Raw genomic sequence first — 26,726 nt, forward strand, 5'->3', positions numbered from 1 at the left:
TTAATTTTTATAAAAAATTTATTCGTTCCTTGAACCATTTTTAAAAGCACCTTCTGTGTATTTCTATGATATACAGAATATACAGTTTGAGATAACATTCCTGTGTTGTCAAATCTTATTTCTTTAATTCTGTTCCTTCCGGACAAATGGACAACTTTGTACAATGCAGAGCACAGGATCTAAAATGAGAAGTTCATTTGTAAGCCTTTGCTGTCTTCCATAACCAGAAGGTTTGACTTCTGAGTATGAAAGAAAGAAAAGCTTTGCTCTTGGCTCCTATTCGTGGGGTAGGTCCTGGCTGCCACCTTCCCAGTAGTGTCCGGGCTCAGCACCTACTCAGAGTCATGGTGGATTCGTGACCAGGGAAACATGAAGGCTTCCTTTTGGGGACCCTTTGAAGATCTTTTCTGTGGGTGGGGAAGGAAAGAGAGAGTTAGGCAAACTGACGGCATTGGCTGGGGCAGAAGGAGTAACTTTGGACTAAGATTTGTTTTTTTAATTTTTTAATGGAGGTCCAGAGGATTGAACCCAGGACCTGTGTATGTTAAGCACGGGCTCTACCACTGAGCTATTCCCTTGCACCTCTCCACCAACCCTGCCCTCCACCCACCGCCATGAAGTGTTTTTAAAGGAGATCCAAGTCCATTTGAATTTTCCGAGCTGTAATCTTAGGGCAACAATAAGGTAGCTTATCCCAAGACAATTAGAATAGAATTAGTGACAGATAGAAACCAATTTGTGGGAGAGGAGGGAGGGGGGAAGGATGCCAGCACTGAAGTTCCCCACGTGAGTTTTACAGAAATATCACATAAAAGTCCAACACTGTGAAGAGAATTATCATTTGATAGAAACTATCTTCTGAGAGTGAGAAAACCACCTGTAGAATCTAATGTTCATGATGAATGCCTTAAAGAGCCTGTGAGACACATCTTTAGAGACTGTGCTAAAATCCAGCCAGTTTATTCCATTTACGTTTTGATCATTTAATACCTTTCAAAATAGTCATCACCCAAGCTTTCCAGCGCGTACATTCTTTGTACGCCTGGAAGGAAGAGTGCTGGGCTGGGTGTGCGGGAGGAGTGTGGCAAGCGCTTGCTGGTGACCGGCAGAGAGGAGAGGGAGAGGGAGAGGGGGGCACTGAGGTACCCGGGGGGCACTGAGGTACCCGGGAGGCACAGCGCCGCCACGTCAGCGCGGACGGAACCCTCGGCCTCCGCAGGGGTCCTGTAGTGTTGGAGCAGTGCTGACGGGTGGATAGAACAGGTGTCACCTCTCTGTTCGTTTGTTTCTTTGCTCTGGAGCTGATTTTGAGCTTCCCTAACCTCTGTGTTTGTTTTCCTTCAGTGACAGAAATAGTGGGTTCAAAGCAAAGGAGGATTGTGGGAATAGCCATTCAAATGTTCTTCACCCTTGGAATCATAATTCTCCCAGGAATTGCCTACTTTATCCCCAGTTGGCAAGGGATCCAGCTAGCCATAACGCTGCCCAACTTTCTCTTCCTCCTTTATTACTGGTAATGTGGTTTTGGTCATTATCAAATTTATTCTGTTTCCACAGAAATGTAGAATCTGTGCTTCTAAACCAACATGAGAATGAAAGCTATTGAGATTTCCTAACATCTCCAGAATGGCTGTGGGCTTTGACAATTTCTAGGGAATTTGAGAACTTACAGAGATTATTTATTGGCTAGTTGACTAATATTTGTTATTAAAATAAATTAATAAAACTCCAAAACACAAAATTCTAAATCGAGTATTAATCATGTTTTATTATTTTATAGTATTTTATAATATCTTTATGAAGACTACAAGGCAACACACCATATCTGCCAGTACTTCAGCATGCAGATTAAATGCAATGAAATGGGTTTGCTTCTCTGTATGTTTTATGAAGCAAATTAATATTACTCATGAATTCTCTGAGGAATAATAAAATGTTAAATGTATTAGAAAATTAAGTTATCAGAAAGCTACAGGTGTATGCATTTGATTCTTATTAGAGTGAACATATTTTAATCATTTCTCTAGTTTAATTTTGACATATGGGCAAATCAGTTTACATAAATTGGGCTCTTAACCTTTTCCTAAATGCCCATTAAATCCCAGTTCTTCTCATATGTGTAACTGAGCATGTTCTATTCTGAAATAGCCTTCTTGCAAAAACAATTTAATACTGATTATTTTGACCACGAGCAGTGATTCACTTATCAAGTGGGCATTTTTTCCCTTTTGTTATAAACTTGCAAAGAGAATCTATGTTTCAGAGGGCCAATTCTAAATTCTCAGAATCTCCTAAACATGTATCTAATTGCAAGATCCATTTTGATAGAGAAACTCAAGTCATAAACTTTTCGGTTTTGAAATTCGTAGGCATAACTCCAAAAATCTTCTTTTCACCAGGGTGGTTCCTGAATCTCCCCGCTGGCTGATTACTCGGAAGAAAGGAGATAAAGCGTTAAAAATTCTGAGGAGCATTGCCAAATGCAATGGGAAATATCTCTCGCCAAATTACTCGGAGGTAATCTCATGTATTACTAGTAACAGGTATTGTTAAAGTAGGTGAATTAATTTTTCACCTATACACGTATCATCAAACACCTGACTGATCATTTGTAGTTTGGATTTAAAAAAGAGAAATACACCTTGGGGAGCATCACAATGTGTATTAGACATCGTTGCAGAGTGACTAGCAGCGTAGCTGAAGTGAACTTGTCATTTAGTCCGTGTTTTAATAGCTGTGCCAAGTTACTTGACTCATTATACTTTACTTACTGTCGGCCCCGTAGCATTTAAACATTCATTCATTTTAATTGCACAAACTATAAATCTTTTCTTGACATTCAATTTTAGTCTAAAGTATTGACTTTAAATTTTGTCTTGGAAATACTATTTATGCCAACCAGAGAGCAGTGATGTAGTATTTCAGCCGTTAGGTGCACACACGCAGGCTGCACTGCTTTCCCTCCCTCCTTCCCGCTTACCTTCCCATCCTTCTTGCGTTCCTTCCTCCCATCATTCCTTCTTTCCTCCTGCAAAGGCTTTTTGGGCGCCTCTGTATCAGAGAAAAGGGGGGTGGTGTATGAAAAGCTCATTCTTTGTCTTTTGGAAGATTTGATTTGCAGTTGAAGACATATACATATATTTGAAACAACTCCTGAATAATTAGAGAGTAGCATACTAAAAAAATATGACAGTGCTTCAGCTCCAAAGACTCAGTGATGCAGAATAACAGAAAGACTCTTATAAAAGGAATAGTAGAGAAGATTTTAAATTTTTAATATTAATATTGCTAACATTGTTTCTGCCTTTGCATTCAGCTTGTTTTGGTCGAAATGTGCTAAGAAAAATGGGTGTGGTTGGTTTTATTGTCACCCGCTCTTTCCTTTTCCCCAGAGCCTGGTCAGATATATCTGGATTTCTACCCGCTTTCACTCTCACACGGAGCAGAAAGCAGTGGTCTCTGTGTTTACAAGGGTTTCAACTGACCAGTTGTCACCCTTGGAAGTAGATGAATGGTGTACCTTGAGGTTTACAGATCATGAAATATACGGTAAGGATATAAAACATGATCTGCTTTAACCACGAAGATGAGTCGATCCTTGTCATTCTTTGAGCACATTTGAGCTGTGCTTTTAGGGGGAAAAAAAAAATCCCACCCTCTCAGCATGTGCTCATCACAGGAGCCCTCGGTTTGCAGAGCAGGATCAAATATATGAGACTTCGAACTCAGTTTTAATAGCCAGATGAATCTTTTTGCTGTTCGTTCTGCAGTGTCCTGAAAACATTGCACGTGTAGTCTCGGAGCTAAAAGCTCGTATAAGATCTAAATCAAGGTTTTAAGAACACACACAAAAATAGCGTATGCTGATGGCTTAAGAAAGAAAATGCTGCGTTAACCAGGCACGTCGTGTCTTATAATGAGTGTTGCTGAGAGGCCAGAGGGTGATTCCCAAGAGGAGCTGGTTACACGTCCTGTGAGTGTCCAGTTCCACGCCGCGCCCACAGACCCGCTGACCTGCTTCAGTTTCACGAGCAAGATAGAGATCATTTAGCAGGGAAGTACTTAAATTCTTTACACGGTTGTGGCCAGAGCTCACGGATGAGGCTGATCATGACAGTCCTGGTTCAATTGCCAGAGCAGGGTTTAGTGATCTAGCACGTTTTTGACCATCTAGATGACACTGGATTGTGGTAGATTAGGTTATCGTTTGAAATAGTCACATCTCCCTCATTTCCAATGGATGAAAATACTCCTTGGCTCCACCGATGGTGGGCACAGCAGTGTCACTTGCTCTGGCCTCATGCTGGGTGGCATGTATCACCTGGCCTTTGACTTTGGCCTTGGCCACTCGGGTTGCTCTGGCCAATGGTAGGTGACAAGATGTGACACAGTAGAGTCATGAAGTCTGCTTGTGTGATTGGGCTTGTCTCGGGGCTTCAGCCATCACTGTGAGAAGAATATTTCCAGGCTCTCCTACTGACCACAGAGGAGGCTGAGAGACATTTGGAAGAAAGCTGCTCTAGCAAACCTCCCTAAACCGAGATCAGCAGTTTCCCAGCCGGCCCACAAGTGTGTGAGCTAAATGAATATTTATTATTTTATGTGATTACAATGGTTGTTACACAGCATTATTTATCAATAGTCAGCTGATACATGGATTAAATAGCCATTGTCACTTACTGACCTGGATTATTCAACTACATAGGTAGTAACGCTGGCAGCAGTTCTGGTTTCATTTTTTTTGAAAAAAAGATTTTGATGACTCTTACCCTAAGGCTCCCTCTCCTCTCCCTAACCCTCTCCCTTTTGTCTTTGTGTAGGATATGCTCATGGAAAATAGTAGGTTACAACTCTAGTTAACAAAGAGCCTCTGATGCTACAGAACTGAATGTGTCTGTATTTGTTAGTGATATTGTTATGCTCTGTTGGCTCAAAAACCTATAAGGCCTGATTGTAATTTCCTTATTTTTATGATATGCCTGTGGAGTTCATTGTTCATAGCTAATCACAGCTTATTAAAAATGTAAGCACCAGATTTTAAATTGATACTCATTCATGCATAAACACAGGCATGGGTGTTCCCATGGTAACATGTTTAGGTGACATCAAGAACTGGTACTCGAGCTTTTTGATCCCCAAGGGACCAGCGTCAATTTAAATGATCCCACTGTTTGATATATTTCAGAAACAGAAAATTTAAAAACCTCATTAGAGGTTAGTGTCAGGCTAATTTTTAGATATCCTTAGTTACCAGAGAGACTTCCAACTCTTAATAGCTGCCGTATTTTCAGTATTTTAATGAACTGTCACACAAGCATCAATATTGCTACAGAGAGAGACTTTCCAGCTTTGAAAATGTCTGTTTCGGACATTTCCTTTCAAAAGAGGATTTTTATAAACATGATTTTTGTTCTTCTGAAAGAGGAACCACTGCATGATTCTGGCTTTCATGACTCCCATGTGGCTGGTGTGGAATTTTAGTCCAAGTGTTAGCTGGTGTGTTTAATTCTTGTCTCAGACTTGAAACTTGAAAACTCTCTGCATAGAATTACCTTCAAAAGATCCAGAAAAAGTAATTTAGGCCCAGGCAGTGCCCGTGTCGAGAGCGGGAAAGATGAACACCTAGAAAATAGTCAAATACGCTGGAAAAGATTGTAATTGGAAAATGACTTTCCTTTAACAAGGGTAAATCTTTGTTCTTTGACTTTGCATGGAATAAATGGTGTTGATCGTACCAGCAAAGCCGTCATCCTTAACATGACACACTAGAGTGATTCCTGCAATAAGCATGCCACCTAGTACATCAGCTCTAATTTAGAATATTCTTGAATGCAAAACAAATGTTGGGACACTTCAAATACCAAATATAAAATGGACCTTTGGAGCTGAGAATTAATTTCATAGTGCCCAACTTAAACTCATCTTTGGAAGTAGCCCGAGTTCGAGAAATGGTCTATATTCTCATGGGTTATTCTAATTAGTTCCCATGTCTTTAACTTCTTGAAAGTAGGACAGTATTGCATGAAAAGGGGAAAAAATTTATGCTACTATTTTTTAAAAAAAGCCATAAAAACAGCACTGATAGATTTTTGAATCCAGAGTGAGTTCCTTTCCCAAGCTGGGTGATTAAATAGTAAGTGTCTTCCACTAGAGGAAATTCAACCTAAAATCTTCCAGGTCAGTGGACTCTCATTTATCCTGTGCACATCTTAAGGAGAGGATGTTCCAGAGCATCATATGGCTTTAACTGAACTAGAAACCCAAGCGACATGTTCCTTAAAGAATGAGGAGCAGATTTTCTGCATTGGAGCACATTTTCAGGGCGCCTCCCCACAGAGCAGCATTTAGAGTGAGGAACCCTAAATGGCCTTGTCTCCTGCTCCCTCACTCTTACCTCCCAGACTCCTTCTTGAAATAGCTAGGCTATATACTCTTGATAAAATCTTAACTTTTATTTAAATACACGTTAAAGCTTGAAAAGTAGTCATCAGAAATGTGAAAGGAAAATGCTCAGCGTCACTGTTTCATAAACTCCACATGGTCCATCTTATCAGTCAGTCTTGGTGTCTGATGACATCGTAATACTAACAAGCAATTGGATCTGCAGAACCCAGGACAACATGGACTCAGGTGGCGACCAGTAGGGTGATCAGCTGTCCCTGTTTGCCCAGGACTAAGAGGATTTCTGGGATGTTGAAGTTTCAAAGCTAAACCCAAAGAAAGTCTCAGGCAACTGGAGTTGAGTTGGTCACCCTGAGACTAGGTCAAGCTTCACCTTCCCAGCTAAACTTGGAGGAAGATACCAAAGATTTATATTTTCCAGATTCACAAGCCCCTCCCAGCCCACTGTGGGCCCTGGTGCCTGTGGGGATGCCTGGCCTGGCTAGAGGATGGGGTCGGGGCTTCCCAAAGTCAGCTGCAAGCTGTCCAGCCCCCAGGTGCCCGCCAGTCTTCCTCTTTCTTTCTCAATCTCTGGTTTCTTTTTTTTTAAAAAACATTCACGGCCTTTATCTGAAGCTCCAACATGAAGTGATGTTCCTTTAAACCCCACTTCATTGACGTGTGATTGACGTGCAAAAAACTGTGCACGTTTAATGTGTACAACTTGCTCAATAGCCAATTTCCACTCTAGTCTCCTTTTTAATTTTGCGTTTTATTGAAGTGTAGCGGATTTACAATGTTAGCTTCAGGTGTACAGCGAAGTGGTTCAGTTATACATATACATACATGTATATATTTTTTTCAGATTCTTTTCCATTACGGGTTATTACAAGAAATTGAATCTAGCTCCCTGTGCTGTACAGTAGGTGCTTGTTGTTTATCTGTTGTATATGCTCTACTCTAGTCTTAACCTGGTCCAGAGCTTCAGCTGTATGATCAGAGCCCTGGTCTCCTGTTTGCTTGCTGCCTGTTCTTTCCTTCACAAGGGACCCTGTTACTTATGTCTTCACTTATCCATTGTCCTAGAGTTAGATGCAGCCCCTCCTGATAATTGCTGCTCTCTCTCGGGACTGCTGCTGCTGCTGAGAACCCATTCTCCAGGGGGGGCCCCACACCTGATGGCAGGGCTACCCACAGGAGACCCACGTGTCCCCTTTCCCCCACCGGCCTCTCCACCTGGAGGAACATTCTTGGTCCAGACGCTGAGCCAAAGCACTTCCATTTGCACCTGCTCTGCTCTCCCTAATGCTGAGATTCCAGCCAACCCCACAGGCAAAACTGCGGACACAGGGGACAGTTCCAAGCTTTACACAGTGACATTTAAAGTCATCCCAATGCGTCATTCATTACTCATGTAACCTGGGTACCAGGGACTCTTCCCTCCTTCCTTCTCAAAGGCTGATCCTTGCCCTTTAGAGCGACAGACAGTCCTCCCTTCCAGGCCCAACACCCCGGCGGTGATGCAAAGAAGCATTCGCTTTTTTCTGGTCTAGCCCAAGCCCTGGTGGCATTGAAAACAAAATTAATTAAAATGTAAAACAAAATGAATAAGCCAGGCAGGCTTATTTTATTCTGTTAATATCAGTTGCTCTTTTTTTGTGGGAATTGTGAAAAGGCCTCATGCAGTTATTCTAACTCTGGGTCTCTCTCTCTAAGAGAATAGGGAGTGAGTTCACTTTTTCTTTTTCTCTTTTGAACATTTACCAAGAGAATGGGCCTCAAATACCGCCTTTGAAATCATCGCCTTCTGTGTGTGTGAGAAAGGAAGACGGCAGTTTTTTCAAGTGTTCTGTTTCTGTGCCATTTGGCCCACTCTTGTGTTTTTGGCATAACCAGTTTCTGCAATCCAAATGCCTGTGCTCCCTACTGGGAATAAATGAGAAAATACTAGCCCTTTGTGACAGTGTTCCCTGTGTGGAGGCAGTGATGGGTACCCCCCAGAACCCTGCACGTCCAGCTCCCTGGCAGGAATTCCTGGTTGTTATTCCTAATCCAGAGCTGCTATTACCATGGCAGTGCTGCTTGCTGGATCTTCAGCCCACCAGGAAAATTGCCTTTCTTCAGGAAGCAATCCTAAGACAAGAGATAGGGCCTCGGTGAAATCATGTTGGTTCTCCAGGGCTAAGTTGATTGCTGGTGGACACAGACATGCCCCTTTGATGCAGATAAGCCCAGGAGGAAATTGTGCTAAATAATAATGAGGAAAACACACTGGGGTCCATTTGTTTCAATCCCTAGAGGTCCCATCCAGGTAGATGGTATAAAAGGTATCCGGTGCTAGACTTTCCAGGGTGAAGTCTTCCCTTCCCTGGAAAAAGAAGAATTGAGATCCATCTAACAGATGGCTGGATGAAGACCATCCAGGTTGTGTTGCCATAGCAACACTTCTTCACGTGGGTATAGCTACAGACAGAACCAAGTGCATGCAATCCAGACATGGCTAGATTTCTTGGTTTGGAACAAATAATACGGACCTGTGCTGTTTTCATTTTTCTTTGAATCTAGTGCCGTTGGAAGGAAGGAAGTATAATTTAATGTACAGAAAGGAGATCTAATTAAGAGGAAGCCTCCCTTCTCCAACAAGTGAGAACACCTTTCTCAAAGTGGCTGCATAAAGAAAGTCCCAAAGAGCAAAGAAGTCCTTATATCCTCCCAAGGAAGAGAACTTAGGGAATGTTGGGGAAAATGGCCTGAGCCAAGGACACTTTTATGCTAGAAAAGCAAATTACCTTCTCTAGGAATGGGCGTGGCGGGTGACCAGAGAGGAGTGTTCTTGCTAACACCCCTGCCTCCCAGCAGCTATGACCTCAGCCCCAGAGTTGATGGAAGAATCACGTGGCAGTCTGTCCCAGTGGGCCACTGACCCTTGGGGACCATCAAGCAAAAGCCCACAAACCATTTGCAACCAAGCCTTGTCTGTAGAATGAATTAATATGTCTTGGATAAAAATGTACTATTTTTTCAGATGAAAATAGATGCCATTGTGATGAATAATTACTAATGAATTGAAAGGCGTTGCTAAGTTCATAGTAAATTTGTGTTATTGTGTGTTCTCAATGAACAGAATTAAAAGCACCATTCCTATCATGCGGGCAACCATGAAATTCTTTGACGTTAACCGGAAGTTCTCATCCTCAGTAGGGATAAGAGTCACCGATCAGTGAGCACACATACGGTTAGTCGCCATCCACTGGACAGCCGTTGCCTGAGCACCCAGAGTTAATGGTGGTCTCAGGAGAAGCTGATGACACAGTCTTGACAAACACAGAATTCTTGACAACACCCGAGATTTGTTCATTTTTTGCATTTGATAAAATAAACTCAAGTTCATTATATTCTGCTGTTTCACTTTAAGAACAAGTTCTACGTGTTGAGGAACTTGGGGTACAGTTGTCTTACTGCCTCAGAGGAGGATCCTTGTTTTTTTCCTGTTTGTGTTTCAGAGCCAACACACCACTCACCGTGTAGACTTTGAGGAAGATGGAGGAAGGCTTATTGAATGGTTGCTCAGCACGATTATTTCTATGGCACGGAGAGCAAGAGAGATTAAATACTTACCCGCACGTTTTGAGCACTGGTGTCGTCTCCAGGCTTAAATGCTTCTCCCTGAAACCTGAGATGTACAGATTTTACTAAAGACAATTCAAGTATTCACTCTGCAATTCATGAGTTTCCATGCTGTATTTATACAGGCTGCCCTAACATTAGCAGGAGACAGACTTTTTGATGGCAATTGAGTGAAATATAGGATTCACTTCACATAGTATTTCTTCTGCTCTCCTTTCTCCCCACAGTTCTGTAAACTATATGGTGCACTTGGTTTTCTAAAGATAACCAGCCTCTGAAGTTCAACTCGATTATTCATTATTGCAGTGAAAATACTTTTCGCGTTACAAACAGAATCACAGAGTACTTTATTTGTTCACCACATGTTTAGAAAAACCATTTGAACATAACTGACATGAGCTGGTCCCAGAAACAAAAGTACACTGACAACAGAGCGCAAATCCATCTGCTTTTGTTCATCCATTTAGTCAGCAAATAGTTCCTGGTTCAAAACATCTACTTTTGAACAATTTTTGTGAAATACTCACTTTCAAAAATGCCCCCCAACATGCATTCAAAGTGCTTTTTGTTTTCTCCAATGCTCTACAGTTGCTTTCTTTTCTTTTTTTTTTTTAATTTGGGGTGGTTTCCTGGCCCTCCCTCCAGCTAATCTTTCCTTACCTATTCAAATATACTCACATTCATCATACAGATAAGGTTAGTAGAACTAAATATAAATTTTCCCTCTCATTTAAAGCTGAAGAACAGCTTAAATCTCATGTGTAGTGTTTGGAAATCATTTCAGTGTGTTTTAAACTTGAAGGCATTTGTTTATAGGAAGATATTCTAATTGGATCCCAGTTAGTACATCTGTTCTTGATGGAAACTAACCTATATATAGGAATCTAATCAAGCAAGTCACATTTCAAAGTTAGGGTAGAGTGTGAATGCAATAGAGCATTAATGCACATCACTGTGGTCCAGCTGGAGCCAGGAGACTGAATGTGCTTCACAATCAGAAACCTCCAGAATCAGAACTTCAGGCACGGTGTGTGCCACCTGCTCGTGGCTTGTACAGAAAAGCATCTCATCTCCCTCTAAAGATGGTTCTGCCTGAATAATCAAGGACATACCAATGAACAAAAAGTAATGGCATGCAAAAAATTTTTTTTCAGATCAAGAAACAGAGAAGGGAGCAGTTTGCAAATTCTAGGACACACCAAGGACTATGTATTTATTGGGGCGCATGTCAACTGGTCTTTTAACTGCTCAACTCGGCTTAACTTTCTTTGGAAAACTTCTCAGCGTCCCCAAACACACATGAATAAACATGAAACTAAAGGCTTTCTGAAGTGCAGAAAGCAGGCAAAATTTAGAAAGTTGGCAAATTAGGAAGCACTGAAAGCAGAGGAAATTCTGAGATGACTTACAGTTAACTCTCCACGGGGCGGTCTGGGTGGCTGTCATTGTATTCTGAGCGCATAGTTGAGTTAATCAGGCCTTTCTGTGCACGGCCCAACCGTCATTGAGCAGATCCCTCTCGGGTTGGTGTGATTTGACATTCGCTTCGTCTGCTCTCCCCACCTGCCTCTGACAGGTCCCCAGTCGAATGTGCTTGATGTACGCCCTCTGATGTGTGTGTGCCGTGTGGACTAGAGCTTGCTGTGTGTGAGGGTTTGAGTGACATAAATACCACTGTGCCACCCTGGAACTTGTTTTCTTTCTCATTTGTTCATGGAGCTGTATGTTTTCGGGGTCTCCCCACGTTGCCCACATGTGAGTGCTATGTGGTTCTTGTCAGTATCCTCCGCTGTATCTCACATCTCCATCATCCTGATAACGGGCATCAGGGTTGCTTGCAATCATCGTGATAAATGTTTTGATACCTGTCCCTGTTGTATCTTCATGAGGTTTCCTGTGGAGTTTAATGACTAGAAGTAGAACTATGGGGTCCTGCCCTGAGCAATGCCAGAGTGCTTTCTGTGTACACCCACTGGTGTCCCGTTTGCCCCACATACACATTTGGGACTTTCCAATTTTCTAATTTTGGCCAGCCTCCTGGGTGTTTTTAGTTGCACGTCTCTGGTTACTAGCGAGGTTCAATACGTCTTTGTGCGCATCGCTGTGCTATTTGCGTTCCTCCTCTGTGGGTGGCCTCTCTGTATCGTTGCCCAAGTGTATTGGGTTAGTTACCAGGAAAAGGGAAATAAGAACTACCTCTGTTCTTAGTCACCAGAAAAAAAAGAATTTTTAACGAGAGACAGAAAGCATGATACAAGCAAGAGTTTTCTTAGTAAAGTAAAAAGGTAGTAAAAGATAATACACTCTCGAGACTGAGAGTGGGCCAGTCCAAGAGAGGAAGAAATGGCGCTGCTCCTTTGTTTTCTATCTTATATCTGGGCTTAGGGGCGTTTTTTTTTTGTGATAGATTGATTAATTGACAGCTCAGGTTCTTTGAGTGATCAGACCAACTGACAGCTCAGGTTCCCTGTGCTCAGGTTGACTGACAGCTCGGGTTCCTTGTGCTCTGGCACGCCCATCCCCTTTGGGGCAGGTTCTTACCCATGAAGAACACAGAGAAACCCACCCGAGGGGGCTCAAGCTATAACGTTAATTGCAATGAGCACTGTATCAAGTTACGCCGGGTCCTTTTCTTATGTGCAGCTGCAGCATTTTGATTTTAGCTGGCTTCTTTTGCTGGCCCTCATTTAGAGAAAGTAGAAGTTTCTGGAGTCCCTTATCCTGACTGTTATCTTCCAGGTTGTTCCTTTCCGCTTTCTCTCCCCCTGCCCTGTGCTCATTTCTAACTGCCTAACAGGTTTTCTGGATTTGTTGGATGTATCAGATTGGATTTTTCTCCTTCAATTTATAGGATCTCCTTTTATAGTTTTTACCTCATCGTTGGTTCTAGACACTGCAGGTATCTTTCACTCAACTTTTAACTCCTCATTAATTTTGCCTATTTTTTTTCCCATTGACCAAAAATTCTTAAATCCTTAAACTAATTTGATATGGTCAGATCAGTATATTTTTGCCTATTGATTGATTTATGGGTTTTGTTTAAGAAATACTCTTCTGCACCCCAAAGCCACACAGATATGTTCCGATTATAGCTTATGGCTGTAACCATCATATTCAGGCCTGAATGTCCCTGCACTGTGCCACCATTTCCACTGTGAAGTAGGTAGGGGTCCACCTTTATTAGACTCAATACTGAGCCAGTTTTCTGAGCACCAGCTAATATGCACATTCATCCTTTGCCAAATTCCCCTTTCTGAGTCTAAATTAGTTTTCAGTCTGAAGCCTGTCTACTGTTTTTAAGGAATCCAATAATTAGTAGCTTACACAAGTGCACCTGTGTGGCAGACTGGCGTGATGATGCAGGCTGGTTGCCAGTGTCACCAGTGGGTGGCACACACCTGTGACACTCCATGCAGTGAGGAACTAGATAATTAGTCAGAGCAGTGAGACCCCAGATTTGAATTCAACTACCTAATTGTCATCGTCACACTCTTGGCCTTACAAGACAGATAGATTTTTGTTAGCAAGTGCCCAAATACTCATCACTAAAACACACTTTCTGACTCTGGACTCTGCTGTCTAACTGCTTGTCACTGGAAGGAAGCAGAAATACTCTTCAAACCCTGCTCATCAGTCATGCAAAGGCAGAAGGGTTGCGAATATCCCCCCAAGATACTCAAGATTCTTTAAGAAGCGAGGCTCGTTCTCTGAGAGAGTAGTGCCTGCCCTCCATACCTCTCAGAAGGAGGTGACCATGTATGAGCAGACGTCCATCAGTGCAGAAGGAGATTGTGAGTCTAGTGGAAAATAGCCCCCAGCTAGTGAGGAGAAAGGCCACCTCAGGAGCTGACAGTCTGTTATTATCTGTGTTATTCAAACAGCTTGCAAAGGCTGCACGGAAGCGGTGGTCAGGATGCTGGTGGTGGGGATGTGGTCTGGCTTTCCTTTGTGACGTAGCAGGTAATTTGCTTTAATTCCCACTAGCTTTCTCCTCTTCAAAAAAAAAATCCTTGGCTAACTAGTGACTTACAGACACTCAATTTGCCTATTTAGAGAACTGAAAATTTATATATCCAAACACGCTCCTATGGCTTCAGACTTTGGACATCCTTTATCGTCTGATAGATATTTAGAACTTTTCTGCTTCAGCAACGATGAGTGACATTTATTGGTGTTATCGGAGGGCTCAGTGACGTGTCTGATCCCATCCACTCACACTGAGTTTTGGTGCCCCCCACCAAGTTCTGAGTCTTTAGGGTTAGAGTTTTAGAACTGAGAATGCAGCCTCCTTTTTCCCCCTCTCTCTGTCGTTTACTTTAACACCTCTTCTCCCTCCCCAAAAAAAAGTCTCAGATTTGTTTTTAAGAAATGAAGAAATGTTCCACCACATGACCCACAGCTGCAACCCATCAACCTTTGCTGATATTAGGGCTGCACTTTGGATTCCTGGGGGAACCTCTAGAAAGATGCACTCTTGCTGTGCTAGGCACCCAGCCCAGTCATGGAGGGGAGGGCAGGGGAGGGGCTCTCTCGGCCCAGCCTCAAACGCTCATAATAAACATCTCCTCCAAAACGCACCGTCACAAAAGGGCTAGCTGAGCCCGAGGTCCAGGACGGCAGTCCCTGGTCATATGTGACAGTGGAGCCCTGAGCTGTGGCTAATCTGAACGGAGATGTGATGGCAGGGTGAGCTGCACAGTGGATTTCAAAGATGCAGACCAACATAAAGCATCTCATCGGTAATTTCATGTTGATTACATGTTGAAGCGATAGCATTGGGGATAGATTGGATTAAGTGGAACATATTCTTAAAATTAGTTTTGCCTGTTTCTTCTTACCTTTTTAATGTTTCGACTAGAAAATTTAAACTGGCATACGCGACCCCCTATATTTTTATCAGACAGCGCTGATCTGGGTGACTGGGATTTGTTTTTTAGCCACTGCAATAAGCATCAAGAGCTCATGATAATTTTAATTATGAACATTTCTTTATCATCTGAACTTTGTGTGGTAAATATTTTATCTACTCTTGTTTTCCCATAGCACTGTGGGTAATTTGGTGAATTCCCTTTTATGGATTCCAGGTAGCACTGTCGCCACGTAGAAGGTGGCCAGGGTTCTATGATGTTAAACATTTACTCCTGGACCTGCTGGTTCTGGCCGCCTTCTGACTGATGGGGGTGCCCATGAGGCGGTGGGTCAGGGTCCAGGGAACACCACGGCAGTCACTGGTGTCCTTCCTCCTGGACCCACCCAAGTCCTCCAGCCCCTATAGGTCATTTACTTTAGAGGGTGGTTCCTGGTCCTCCAGACCAGTGAGCGCCAAATTCTCAAGCCTGTTCACACAGACTGCTTAAAGAGTACAAGTCTCTAGAGAATAGAGCACGGTGGGGATTTGCGATGACGTTTACTGACTAAATCAGTGTTAGACTCAAGAAGGTAAATCCCCCTTCTCATCAGTGGCTTCACCTTTCCTTATGAAATGTGACAATGGTTGAAAAATCCACCCACTGAGAACAACCAGGCGAAACCGCAAGCCTGGAAATGCCACACCTGCCACTGTCCCCTCCCCTGCCCATGCCAGACCCTGCTGATCAGCCACGTCCTTCCACTTAAACCTAGGGGACCCCCACCTCTTCTTGGCCAAGGAAGAATAAACACTTGGAGTCAGCATATGAGGCATGGACCATTTGTGCTTCTCAAACAAGTCTCCTGGGTTGCTGTTAGAATGCAGATTCTGATGGCTTCATCTGAGGTAGGGCGCAGTTAGCAAGCTCCCTGGTGACCACGCTGCAGATTCATGGACCACACTTTGAGCAGAAGGTTCTACAAGTGTCATTTGCTTGTGTGTACTTTCTTGAAAAATGACCCTGCCTAGGGCCTGGGAGATCAACAGTGCCAAATTAACATTAAATGTACCTGGCAAACAGGAAAATCTAATATAAAAAGAAATTAGAGGTTTTTTTTTTAATGCCCAAGGACAGTTCTCTTTACAAAAGGATTTGTGTCAGAGTACCTTTAAAAGTATCTCCCTAGCTTGTGCATTACAGCATGCTGCAGTTTACTAACCAAAACAATTTTAAAAAAAAAAGTACCAAATGAATTATCATCTGGGAGTAAATTACCTCTGAAATGTTGTAAAAAATAATATTAACATTGACCACTTCCATTTCTGAGTACTCACTGGGTGCCAGGGGTATATATTGCTGACCTTAAACAGAACTAACAATTATTATTTAGCAAGGATGAGTTCACTTGGGAATTTGCAGAGAAACTGCAATTTAGGACAAGCAAAGGCGCCAAGTCTGAGGAGACCAAGGGAAGGCTGGCTTTTATGGGGTTCTGGGAGAAAACTGGGGAGGCAGGTTTTGAACAAAAGTTCATTGGAGGAGAAAGAGAGTTTGGGGTTGTGGCTGCTTCACGCGATGGCAAATGACGGGTACTTTGCTGTTCCTGAGGACTGGGGAAATCTCTCTTCCTCCCTGTGTGAGCTGGGGTGAGGGCTATGTGCCTGCAAGCCTCCCTTCAAGGCTTCATGACTCCAATTTAAATCTCTTCCTTTACCCGTTATGTATACATAGTCTAATTGAATCTTCAAAATACTAATGAAGTGTTTCTCTTCGCATCTTCTGATGAGGTTTTAAATAATATGCTAGTAAGAAAATGTTCCAAGTGAAATACAGCGTCTCTGGCCTGATCCTGGCTGGTTGTCTTTTGAGCAGAAACCAATCTCCTGTCAGGGGAGCTCTGAACACCATATTTACAACAGATCGCTATTTATAATGTCTTTCTCCTCCTTGGCAATTTAAATTAAAATGTCAACTCCAAGAAATGTTTCAGAAAAGGCACCAGGAAGAATTGTAAAGAGAGCTGGATTAATCAAAGAAAGAGGAATAAAGTACTCTTTTAACACACAGGGAACATCACTGTTGATGTAAAACAGAAGTCTTGGCAGAATTAAAAGACAATCAAGAGACAAATGGAGCAAATAGCCTGCCATCAGCTCAGTAAATAAATACCAGGAAAGCAACATGTACGGTTTACCTGAGAGCAACCCTTTCTTCAATGAGTAACATTACTAGGTAACCGGACTCCAAACAGGCAAATGTTACCAAAGGCATTTCCCATCTTCCTTTGCTCCAAATTAAAGCAGGAAGACATCACTTAGATGGATGAATATATGATAAAATAAAATTCCAAGCTAGATACAAATGATAACATACTGCAGGGAGGGTATAGCTCAGTGGTAGAGTACCTGCTTAGCATGCATGAGGTCCTGGGTTCAATCCCCAGCACTGCCATTAAAGATAAATAAATAAATCTAATTACTGGCCCCCAATTTTTTATAAATAAAAAAAAGATAACATACTGTGTGGTTCCATTTATATGAAATTCTAAGAAAGCAAACTGTAATGACAGAAAGCAGATAAAGGTTTGCCAGAGGCCAAAGGTTGGGGCAGGGGATTGACAGCAAAGAGCCAGGAGGAGATTTGGGAGGTGACAGAGATGTTCTGCATCATGATGGCAGCAGTGGTTATATGACTCTACACATTTGTCAAAATTCACTGAATTGTAACCAATTTGCTGACTCCTATTGTACATAAATTATATTTCAATAAAGCAAATTTTAAATCTGTCTATCTGTAATAACTGGATATGGCACTTCTAATCTTTTGTATCTGACTCAGACTGTGCAAAATTTGGTAGCCCTTTGGCAATTGAAAAGAAGCACAGTTTCACTTCAAAATACAGAGCTAGAGGTTGTTGTAAAAGAATGAGGGCTGCGGCAGTCACCGCACACGACTTGCCAAGACTTCACTGGATGGATTCCAGCCAAGATATGGCTTTTAGTCTCTCAATGTCTTTGGACACCCAGAAAGTGGGTCATCTTTCAGAATATCTGCGTCACTGTGGAGAACATGTTAGTAAATCAAAGACCAGCTGGATTTGTTCTTAAATTGGCAAAATGCTTGCTTAGAAGTACTATTAATCTTTTCATTCTCTGCACAGGGAAGCTTGGTTTTACGGTCTTGACTACCTTCAGTTGTTACCAGCATTTCATAATCTCTTGGTATAGGATATATATTAGGCATTCAACTTGTGCTTTGGAAAAGCAGAGATCAGGTGACTGCTTGATTCTAAATCTTAGAAGTTTGAAATTAAGAGTAAGGCTAAATATTTTTACAGAGTAGGTTGAAGTCCTGAAGCAGATATTGTCATTTTTTAATACAATATTATTTTGCCTGAAATATTCTGTCATTAATGCCAAAGCATTGCTCTGGACTGAATCCTCCAGATATAATTCTGCTTTTGGCAACAAGTTACAGAAAACCAGTTGAAATGGGCTTAGACAACAGGCACAGTTCCTGGCTCGGGGATCTGGAATGCTGGAGTTAGAGCAGCACCTGGGTTCTGCAGACCGGGTCTCCACATTAACCGTGCCTCCTCCCTTTCTCCACTGTGCTGATGGGGTGGCTTCATCTTCATTCTGGTTCCCTCCTGGGAGCAGGGTGCCTGCTAAGATCTGTTTGAGCTTAGCATTTCCTCATTAATTCCCCGGGGGAGGGGAGAGACGATTCCTTCAGGAGTCTCTGAATTAAGGGCGATGAAGGATTTTCCCAGAGGCCCTTTTCTCATTGGTTCAGAATGGGTCACATGCCCAGTCGTTGGCATAAAGGATAGAATTACCCTTAGGTAATCAGACATCCCTCTGCAACTGGAAACAGAGTCAGCTTCCCTGAGAACACGAATTGATGATGTGTGTATTTGGCAGAGGAGGGCGGGGTGGTGGGGGCTCTATTAAGAGAAAGGGAGAATGATATTGGGTCAACAACAAAAAAGGTGCACCGATGTCTAATTTATATCCACTGCTTTAAAAGTGAGCTGGGTTTTTTCTTGTTACAAAAGTAATATAGGTTTAAATTTGAATTTTAAGAGAATATTTATAGCTGAAAAGAAGAAAGTAAAAGTCACCATAGTCCCACTTCCCTGTGAGAACCATGAATGAAAGGATACAAGCATACTTTCAAACAATCAAGTAAGTATTATACTCTGCCTGCTGCCGACACTATGCATAATGGTTAGCGCTACAGACTTAGGGATCAGCCTCCTGTTTCTTCTACTTGTGATCTGTGTGTCTTCATTGGGTAAGCCACTTAGCTTTCCTGGGCCTAAAAATTTCTTCCTCCTTGTAATGTAAATAATAAAAATAATAATGCCTGTATAAGTTCCTCCAGCACTAATCCTCTAGTTCAGAGGTTGGCAATCTCCAGCCTGCAGGCCAGTCCTGGCTTGCTGCCTATAAAATTTTACTGGAATCCAGCCACAGGCATCCATTGCTGGATCCATATACAGCTGCTTCATGCTACAATGGCAAAGTTAAGTAGCTCCAGCAGAGGCCTGATAACCCACAAAACCCAAAGTACTTACTGTCTGGCCATTTGCAGAAAAAGTTTGCTGGGTTAGACCATCAGAACTCTCTTGTCTTGGCAAACTGTAACATGTCATAATTCTCTGTCATGTAGTAACTTAACTAGCCTGGAGATCTGATCAGAGAACTGTGATATCTGCAGAGCTACCGTGAAGGCAAGAGATGCTCATTTATTTTATCAGAATTAAGAAATCTACAAGGATGTTTAAATGTCAAGTTGTCTATCTGAATTGACAAGAGATCTTGAAATATGTGAAATATGATTTCCCTTAAACTCTGGGATGTTGACAACAGGATGGACCTGAGCAGAAGGAAATTGTTCAGAGTCTTCTTTTTAGAACAGGTGATGACAAGGCACCATCACAATGGATTTACTCAAAGTCAAATTCCTGTGATTGCTGGTAGAGAGATTTTGACTCAAAGGCTCGGGGAAATTTTGCCTAGATTTCCACTCAATCTGGACCAGATCTGGGGTTGAGTAAGCAGACAGTAAGGGCCCTGTTTTTACCAGCCAGGGTTCTCACCTAACAGAAGGACAAAGACAGGGCAACACTCTGACGGAACAGACACGGTTAGGGCACTTGACTTTCTGTTTCAACATTCATTCATCCCAAACATTGGCTGAACACCGAGCACTTTGCTTGGTGCTGCAGTGCAGGCCCTGCCCTCCAGGAACTACAGAGCTCGTGGAGAGAGGGACATAAGTAGACCATAAAGGCATGCAGTTGTGTGTGCTATGACTGAAGTCTGGTAAGCAGACGCACAGACTGGGGGTGATCAGTTCTACCTGCGCTTCGGGAAGCCCTCCCAGTGGAGGCAAAGTCAGAACCAGGGCAAGCCGAGGGCTCTTCAAGCAGAGGTAACAGAATATGCCAGAGCACGGAAATGTGAAACAGTTGTCGCTCAGGGAATTGAGTTATGAATCTTCTGATGCACTAGACCAGACATAGTAGTCTATATGCCTTATACATAGTAAGCAAACAGCAATATTCATCTGACTGAATCAAAGAAAAGACCAACTTCTTACATGGCCAGGTAGAGAAGAGTGGACTTTTCCTGGCTCAGAAAGATGCTAGATCCCAGTAAATGGACAGTTGCAGAAGGATAGCTTGCTCTTGAATTTACCATCACTCTGGCTTATGTGGCAGCATAAGGTTTGAGGATTTAATAGAGAAAGGAACTTGTTTCGATGCCACCTGCTTTCATCATTTTAATGCTTATTTTCTCCAATTTAATAAACGCACAAATGTTTTTACTTTAGAACACACCATTGTTCCTTGTTCACTCAACAGGTTAGCTGACAGGACTGCTGCTGTTAGCCTAGGAATAGATTCTCAGTGCAGCAACCAAATCTTTGTGAATTTTGACCTATTCCAAAGACTAGAGAACCAACCTTTTTATTCTCAGGTTTTAAGATATAATAAAGACAGACCCTGGTCAGTTCAGTAAGATTATTTGGTAGCTTTGAATCAGGTCAATGACAAACCTATAATATACTGTATATCACTACTGAAATCTGCTTCTTTTATATAGATCACTGTTACAGATGAGGAAATTAGTAATCCATCATTTTTAGATCTGGTGAGAACTCCCCAAATGAGGAAGTGCACACTTATACTGATGTTTGCTTGGTAAGTTTGGCTTGTGATGGATTCACAAGCTTGCGTCAAGTTTACAGCGAATCTCTTCCTTCCAGTCAGGCTGAAGTTATCCCTTACTTGTTCTCTGTTGTCTTCCCGTGTTGCTCTAGGTTCACGAGTGCGGTGGTTTATCAAGGACTCGTCATGCGCCTGGGAATTATAGGAGGCAACCTCTACATAGACTTTTTCATCTCAGGAATTGTGGAATTGCCTGGAGCCGTCCTGATCTTACTAACCATTGAACGTTTTGGTCGACGCCTACCCTTTGCAGCAAGCAATATAGTGGCAGGCGTGGCATGCCTTGTCACTGTGTTCTTACCAGAAGGTAATTGTCCCCCAAGTCTATTTGGCCGTCAGGAACTTGAAAAAAATATTAAAGTAATCGTGAATAAGGGTCTTTAGAAAATGTATCAAAATCTTAGTGCCGTGTCCACTCTAGTGAGGTCACGCTATTCTCTGCCTAATCGGTGTAACAACTTGGAGTATAAGAGAGTAGTTCTATAGATTTTTCTCTTTTCTCCATTTTTAGGTTTATTTATGGATGAAATACATGTGTGAAATCTAGCTTGTAGTGATGTACTTTATTTTTTAAAAATTTTATTAAAGCATAGTTGATGTACAATATTATATAAGTTACAGGTGTACAATGTAGTGATTTGCCATTTTTAAAGTTTATACTCCATTTATTGTTATTATAAAATATTGGCTGTTGTCCCCATATTGTACAATATATCCTTGTAGCTTATTTTATACATAATAGTTTGTACCGCTTAACCCCCTTCCTTTATACTGCCCCTCCCCTCTTCCCTGTCCCCACTGGGAAGTGTGCTCTCTACATCTGTGAGTCCACTTTTTTGTTGTTGTTATATTCACTAGTTTGTTGTACTTTTTAGATTCCACATATAAGTAACATCATACAGTGTTTGTCTTTCTCTGTCTGACTTATTTCATCATAGCATAATGCCCTCCAAGTCCATCCATGTTGCTGCGAATGGCAATATTTCATTCTTTTTATGGCTGAATAGTATTCTATTGTATATACATTCCACATCTATTTTATCCACTTATCTGTTGGTGGTCACTTAGTTTCCTTCCATATCTTGGCAATTGTAAACAATGCCGCTATGAACATTGAGGTGCACATAATTTTCAAATTAGTGTTTTTGGCTTTTTTCTATATACAACCAGGAGTGGAAATGATATAGTTTAATTTTGGTCACCTTTATCTGACTTATTTTTGTGATATCATTGACTGTGTTTCACACTTCCTGACCATCTGCGTATCACCAATCTCACGTGAAACACTGAGGTTACAAAAGGAAGAAAAACATATTTCTTGACTTCAAAATTTCACAACCTAGTAAGGGGTAGAGACACTTTAATGCTCTCACAAAAAACTGTGATACATGAAATAATACATTTGCTTACAAGATTTAGAAATAGGAAAAAAGGTATGAGGAGTGATCAATCCATGGGGATAGTCACTGGGTAGGAAAAACTTCCCAGAAGTGAGAACCAGGCATGTATGAAGAAGGAAGAGAAAGGAGCATACAATCAGGAAGAATAGGAGTGATTTTTCCAAAGCAAAGCATGGTTCTCAGAAGTATGAACGACTTTGGATGCTTCAGGAACCAGACGTTCTTTGTTTTCCCCTGAATATCCTGGCGGAAGCTGAGGAATCACCTGTCACCAGTGGCAATGGCCTCATAGCCAAGCCAAGAGCTTGGACATGGTCTTGGGAGCTTCTGGTGGAGGACAGGTGGCCTCCCCGTAGCTGCTGCAGTTTGGACAATGGCAATGAGGAGGGAGAGATGCTGAGAGCAGGAATTAAGGTCGCGGCAGCTGTGCCTGGATGGGAGAGGGCGATTTCAGAGATGTTTTGGAGTTAAATTTGGGGGGGCTTGAGGACTGGTGCGTGGTACAGAGGTTGTGGGTGACTCCAGATGCACTGTTAACACAGCCCCACTTACCTCTGCCACAGAGCACAGCGGGCGCTGGACAGAGGAAGCCTTTCCAACTCCCAGGGGAAGTGTGTTTATGGCAAGTTAATTATTTCCGCATTCCAGTGGGTGTGGGGTAGGAGATTGCTGGCAGAGCTGGATTCTCTGATAGCCCTTTGTGTCAGCACCGGAGAAGCTATCTTTTCATTTGAGACTCCTCAGAGGATCAGGAAAGAACTGATAATATTGTGGAAGTCAAAACAGACATTTACAGAGGAGTGAAATAATTATATAAAAATTTATGAAATCCAAACATCAGATAAACCCTATTTAAATAAAATTACAGAAATGCCCATCTTCAGAACAGAAGGGGAAAAAAATGGGAAGTCCTGTCACATTAGAATGGTTGATGATAAACAGAACTGACTGCTACGTTTATCTCACTTTCGTTGAGCGTATTAGTTTCCTAGCACCGCTGTGACAAAGGAGCACAGACTGGGTAGCTTGCAACACAGACGTTCGTTCTCTCACACTCTCGGAGGCTGGAAGTCTCCAGTCCAGGTGTGGGCAGGGCCATGCGTTCCCTGAAGGCTCCAGGTGAGGCTTCCGCCCCCTCTTCCCAGCTCTGGTGTTTGCCAGCCATCCTTGGCGTTCCTTGACACCATTCCAATATCTGCCTCCATCTTCACATGACCCTCTCTTCTCTGCATCTCTGTGCCTTAATTTAATCATTCTATCTGCAGAGACCCTATTTTGAAATAAGGTCACATACTGAAGTTCTGGATGGACATGAACTTTGGAAAACACTGCTCAACCTACCACACTGAATTAACACATTATAAGAGTCAGGGAAGATATCAGCTAATATACGTCTATTTAATATGTATTCATTGCCACCACTAAGCTAGGAGTGGAGACAGTGCAGTGAATGAGACAGACATCATTCCTGTCCTCGGGTTTTGTGCACAATGTAGTCCAAGTTGACAAATAAGGAACATTTGAGACTTCACTCCTCCATTTCTACTCCAGCCCTGTATAGTGTTGGGTTTAATTTTTAAATGTAGTTCCCTAAGACAGGGCCTTCTCTTTTCATTGCATTGGAATAGGAATTAAATATTAATTTTTTTACTCATTGCATGTGAAATTAGGAAAGAGGGGAGCAAGATGAACAACTGAAGTGTGGCCCAACTTTTCATGACGTAACCTTCCCTAGAAGATTTCCTCAGGCCCTAGACTGATGGGGATGGTTTTAATGTGCGTTGCATTCAGCATGATCCCAGAAAGCACTGAAAATCATGTGTCCAAACCAATATTGAAGTAACCAAGTGTGTGGGAATCAACCGCTTTATAGAGAACATTTTCATATATCAGAAAATATAAAGCAAAGCATAGACTTTTCTGTCTGGTCTGATCAGTTTTATTTTGTAGACAGAATTTCACAATGTAAGCTTTTATTTTTTAGTTGAAGTATAATCAGTTATAATGTGTCAATTTCTGGTGTACAGCAAATGTCCCAGTCATGCACATACATACATATGTTCATTTTCATATTCTTTTCCATTAAAGGTTATTACAAGATATTGAATATAGTTCCCTGTGCTATACAGAAGAAATTATTTTAATCTATTTTTATATATAGTGGCTAACAGTTGCAAATCTCAAACTCCCAAATTTATCCCTTCCCAACCCTTCTTCCCCAGTAACTGTAAGTTTGTTTACTATGTCTGCAAGTTTATTTCTGTTTTGTAGATGAGTTCATTAGTGTCCTCTTTCTCCCTTTTTTTTTGTAGATTTCACACATGAGTGATATCATATAGTATTTTTCTTTCTCTTTCTAGCTTGCTTCACTTAGAATGACGATCTCTAGGTCCATCCATATTGCTGCAAGTGACATTATTTTATTCTTTTTTATGGCTGAGTAGTATTCCACTGTATAAATATACCACAACTGCTTTATCCAGTCATCTGTCAATGGACATTTAGGTTGCCTCCATGTCTTGGCTATTGTAAATAGTGCTGTTGTGAACACTGGGGTGCGTGTGTCTTTTTGAATTAAGATTCCCTCCAGATATATGCCCAGGAGTGGGATTGCTGGATCATATGGTAAGTCTGTTTTTAGTCTTTTGAGGAATCTCCATACTGTTTTCCATAACTGCTGCACCAAATCACACTCCTACCAACAGTGTAAGAGGGTTCCCTTTTCTCCACACCCTCTCCAGCATTTATCGTTTGTGGACGTTTGAAGGATGGCCATTCTGACTGGTGTGAGATGATACCTCATTGTAGTTTTAGTTTGCATTTCTCTGATAATTAGTGATACTAAGCATTTTATCATGTGCCTATTGGCCATTTATATGTCTTCACTGGAGAATTGCTTGTTTAGGTCTTCTGCCTATTTCTGGATTGGGTTGTTTGTTTTTTGTTATTAAGTTGTATGAGCTGTTTGTATATTCTGGAAATTAAACCTTTGTCAGTTGCATCATTGGCAAATATTTTCTCCCATTCCATAGATTGTCATTTTGTTTTGCTTATGGTTTCCTTTGCTGTGCAAAGCTTATTTTTCTTAGCAACATTGAAACAAATTGCTCTTCTTCTGGACACATTTTATTTGTGTGTTCTGCAGATTCGGCTGCTTTTGTAGTCACACGCTGGTCATAGCTGATCAGCAAGGGTCAGCGATTCCCTGATGCTCCGGTGTGAATACCAAATATTAGCAGGGGTTCCTCACTTGAGTTGACAGCCCTTACTTCCACTTCGGGAGCTTTTGGACTTGGTTACTTGGGCTGTTGAATTAACATTAGAAAGACTTTTCCTCTCACCCGTTCTTGCCCCGTCATCAGCAGGATGACTGCCCCTGAGCAGAATGCTGATTAGTCTTTTAGAGGAATCAGCTCTAAAATCATCTCATAGAAAACCATTTAGCTGGTTTCCCCTCTACTAGGGCGACTTTTCATGGTCTGATGAATGAAACTGTGGATAAGAAAGTCCTTCAGGCTGTATACTCATCTAAGACTCACTGTTTTTTGACCCAAATTTTTGAACTCTCAGTAAAGCCTGAAAAGTAAAGAGCTTTTAAAAAATTCATACTCATCTACCGTCTTTAATTTCAGTTTACTTAAGATGGCTACAAACCGGGCAGTTTTGGTAAGTCTTTTTGAAATGAAAAAGTTGTCTTTGACTTTTTTTGCTCTTTAAGCAAAAAGTCCGTTTATCTTACTCGGAATTTTCAGTACATTTTATTTCAGAACTCAGAGCAGGTGATACCTTCAAAGGAGATGTAAAATTGTGTTTGTTTAAAATCCTGCATCCTTTTATGGGGGAGGGTGTAGCCTGGTAGTAGGGCACATGCTTAGCATGCACGAGGTCCTGGGTCCAATCCCCAGTACTTCCACTTAAATAAATAAATAACTTAGTTACCCCCTCCCCAAAAATAATTTTTTAATGATAATACAAAATAAAAAATGTGTCTCAAAACTTAAATAAATATGTAAACCTAATCCCGCCAATAAATAAATAAATAAATAAATAAATAAATAAATAAATAAGTAAAATCCTGCATATTTTCTTCAAAACCTGAGATTTTAGTCCCAGTCACCTCCAGTAGCCTGACCAAATCCCCATCAGATGGACTCCCTTCTCTGTGCTCTCAGGAATCCATGGGTGATCGCTTCAGCTTCAGTCCTCATTCTTAAATTGTCTTGTAGTTTT

The 26,726-nt window shown here is 41.7% G+C and overlaps 1 protein-coding gene across 5 annotated transcripts in view; it reads left to right on the plus strand.

The window, feature by feature from the left end:
- SLC22A3 (solute carrier family 22 member 3) overlaps positions 1–26,726 on the plus strand; it is an 87,687-nt gene that overhangs the window by 48,527 nt on the left and 12,434 nt on the right. For 2 of the 5 annotated variants that reach the window (XM_032485294.1, XM_032485297.1), the window contains 4 exons: positions 1,345–1,513; positions 2,400–2,517; positions 20,972–21,069; positions 21,189–21,403. In XM_032485294.1, coding sequence (XP_032341185.1) covers positions 1,345–1,513; positions 2,400–2,517; positions 20,972–21,069; positions 21,189–21,403 — 600 coding nt within the window. Of the gene's footprint in view, positions 1–1,344; positions 1,514–2,399; positions 2,518–3,392; positions 3,550–8,946; positions 9,529–9,884; positions 14,748–20,971; positions 21,070–21,188; positions 21,404–26,726 lie in introns of those variants that run through there. The other 3 variants (XR_004322099.1, XM_032485295.1, XM_032485296.1) reach the window with 3 other exon arrangements.

This window comes from Camelus ferus, chromosome 8 (assembly GCF_009834535.1).
Source record: "Camelus ferus isolate YT-003-E chromosome 8, BCGSAC_Cfer_1.0, whole genome shotgun sequence".
Lineage (NCBI taxonomy): Eukaryota > Metazoa > Chordata > Mammalia > Artiodactyla > Camelidae > Camelus > Camelus ferus.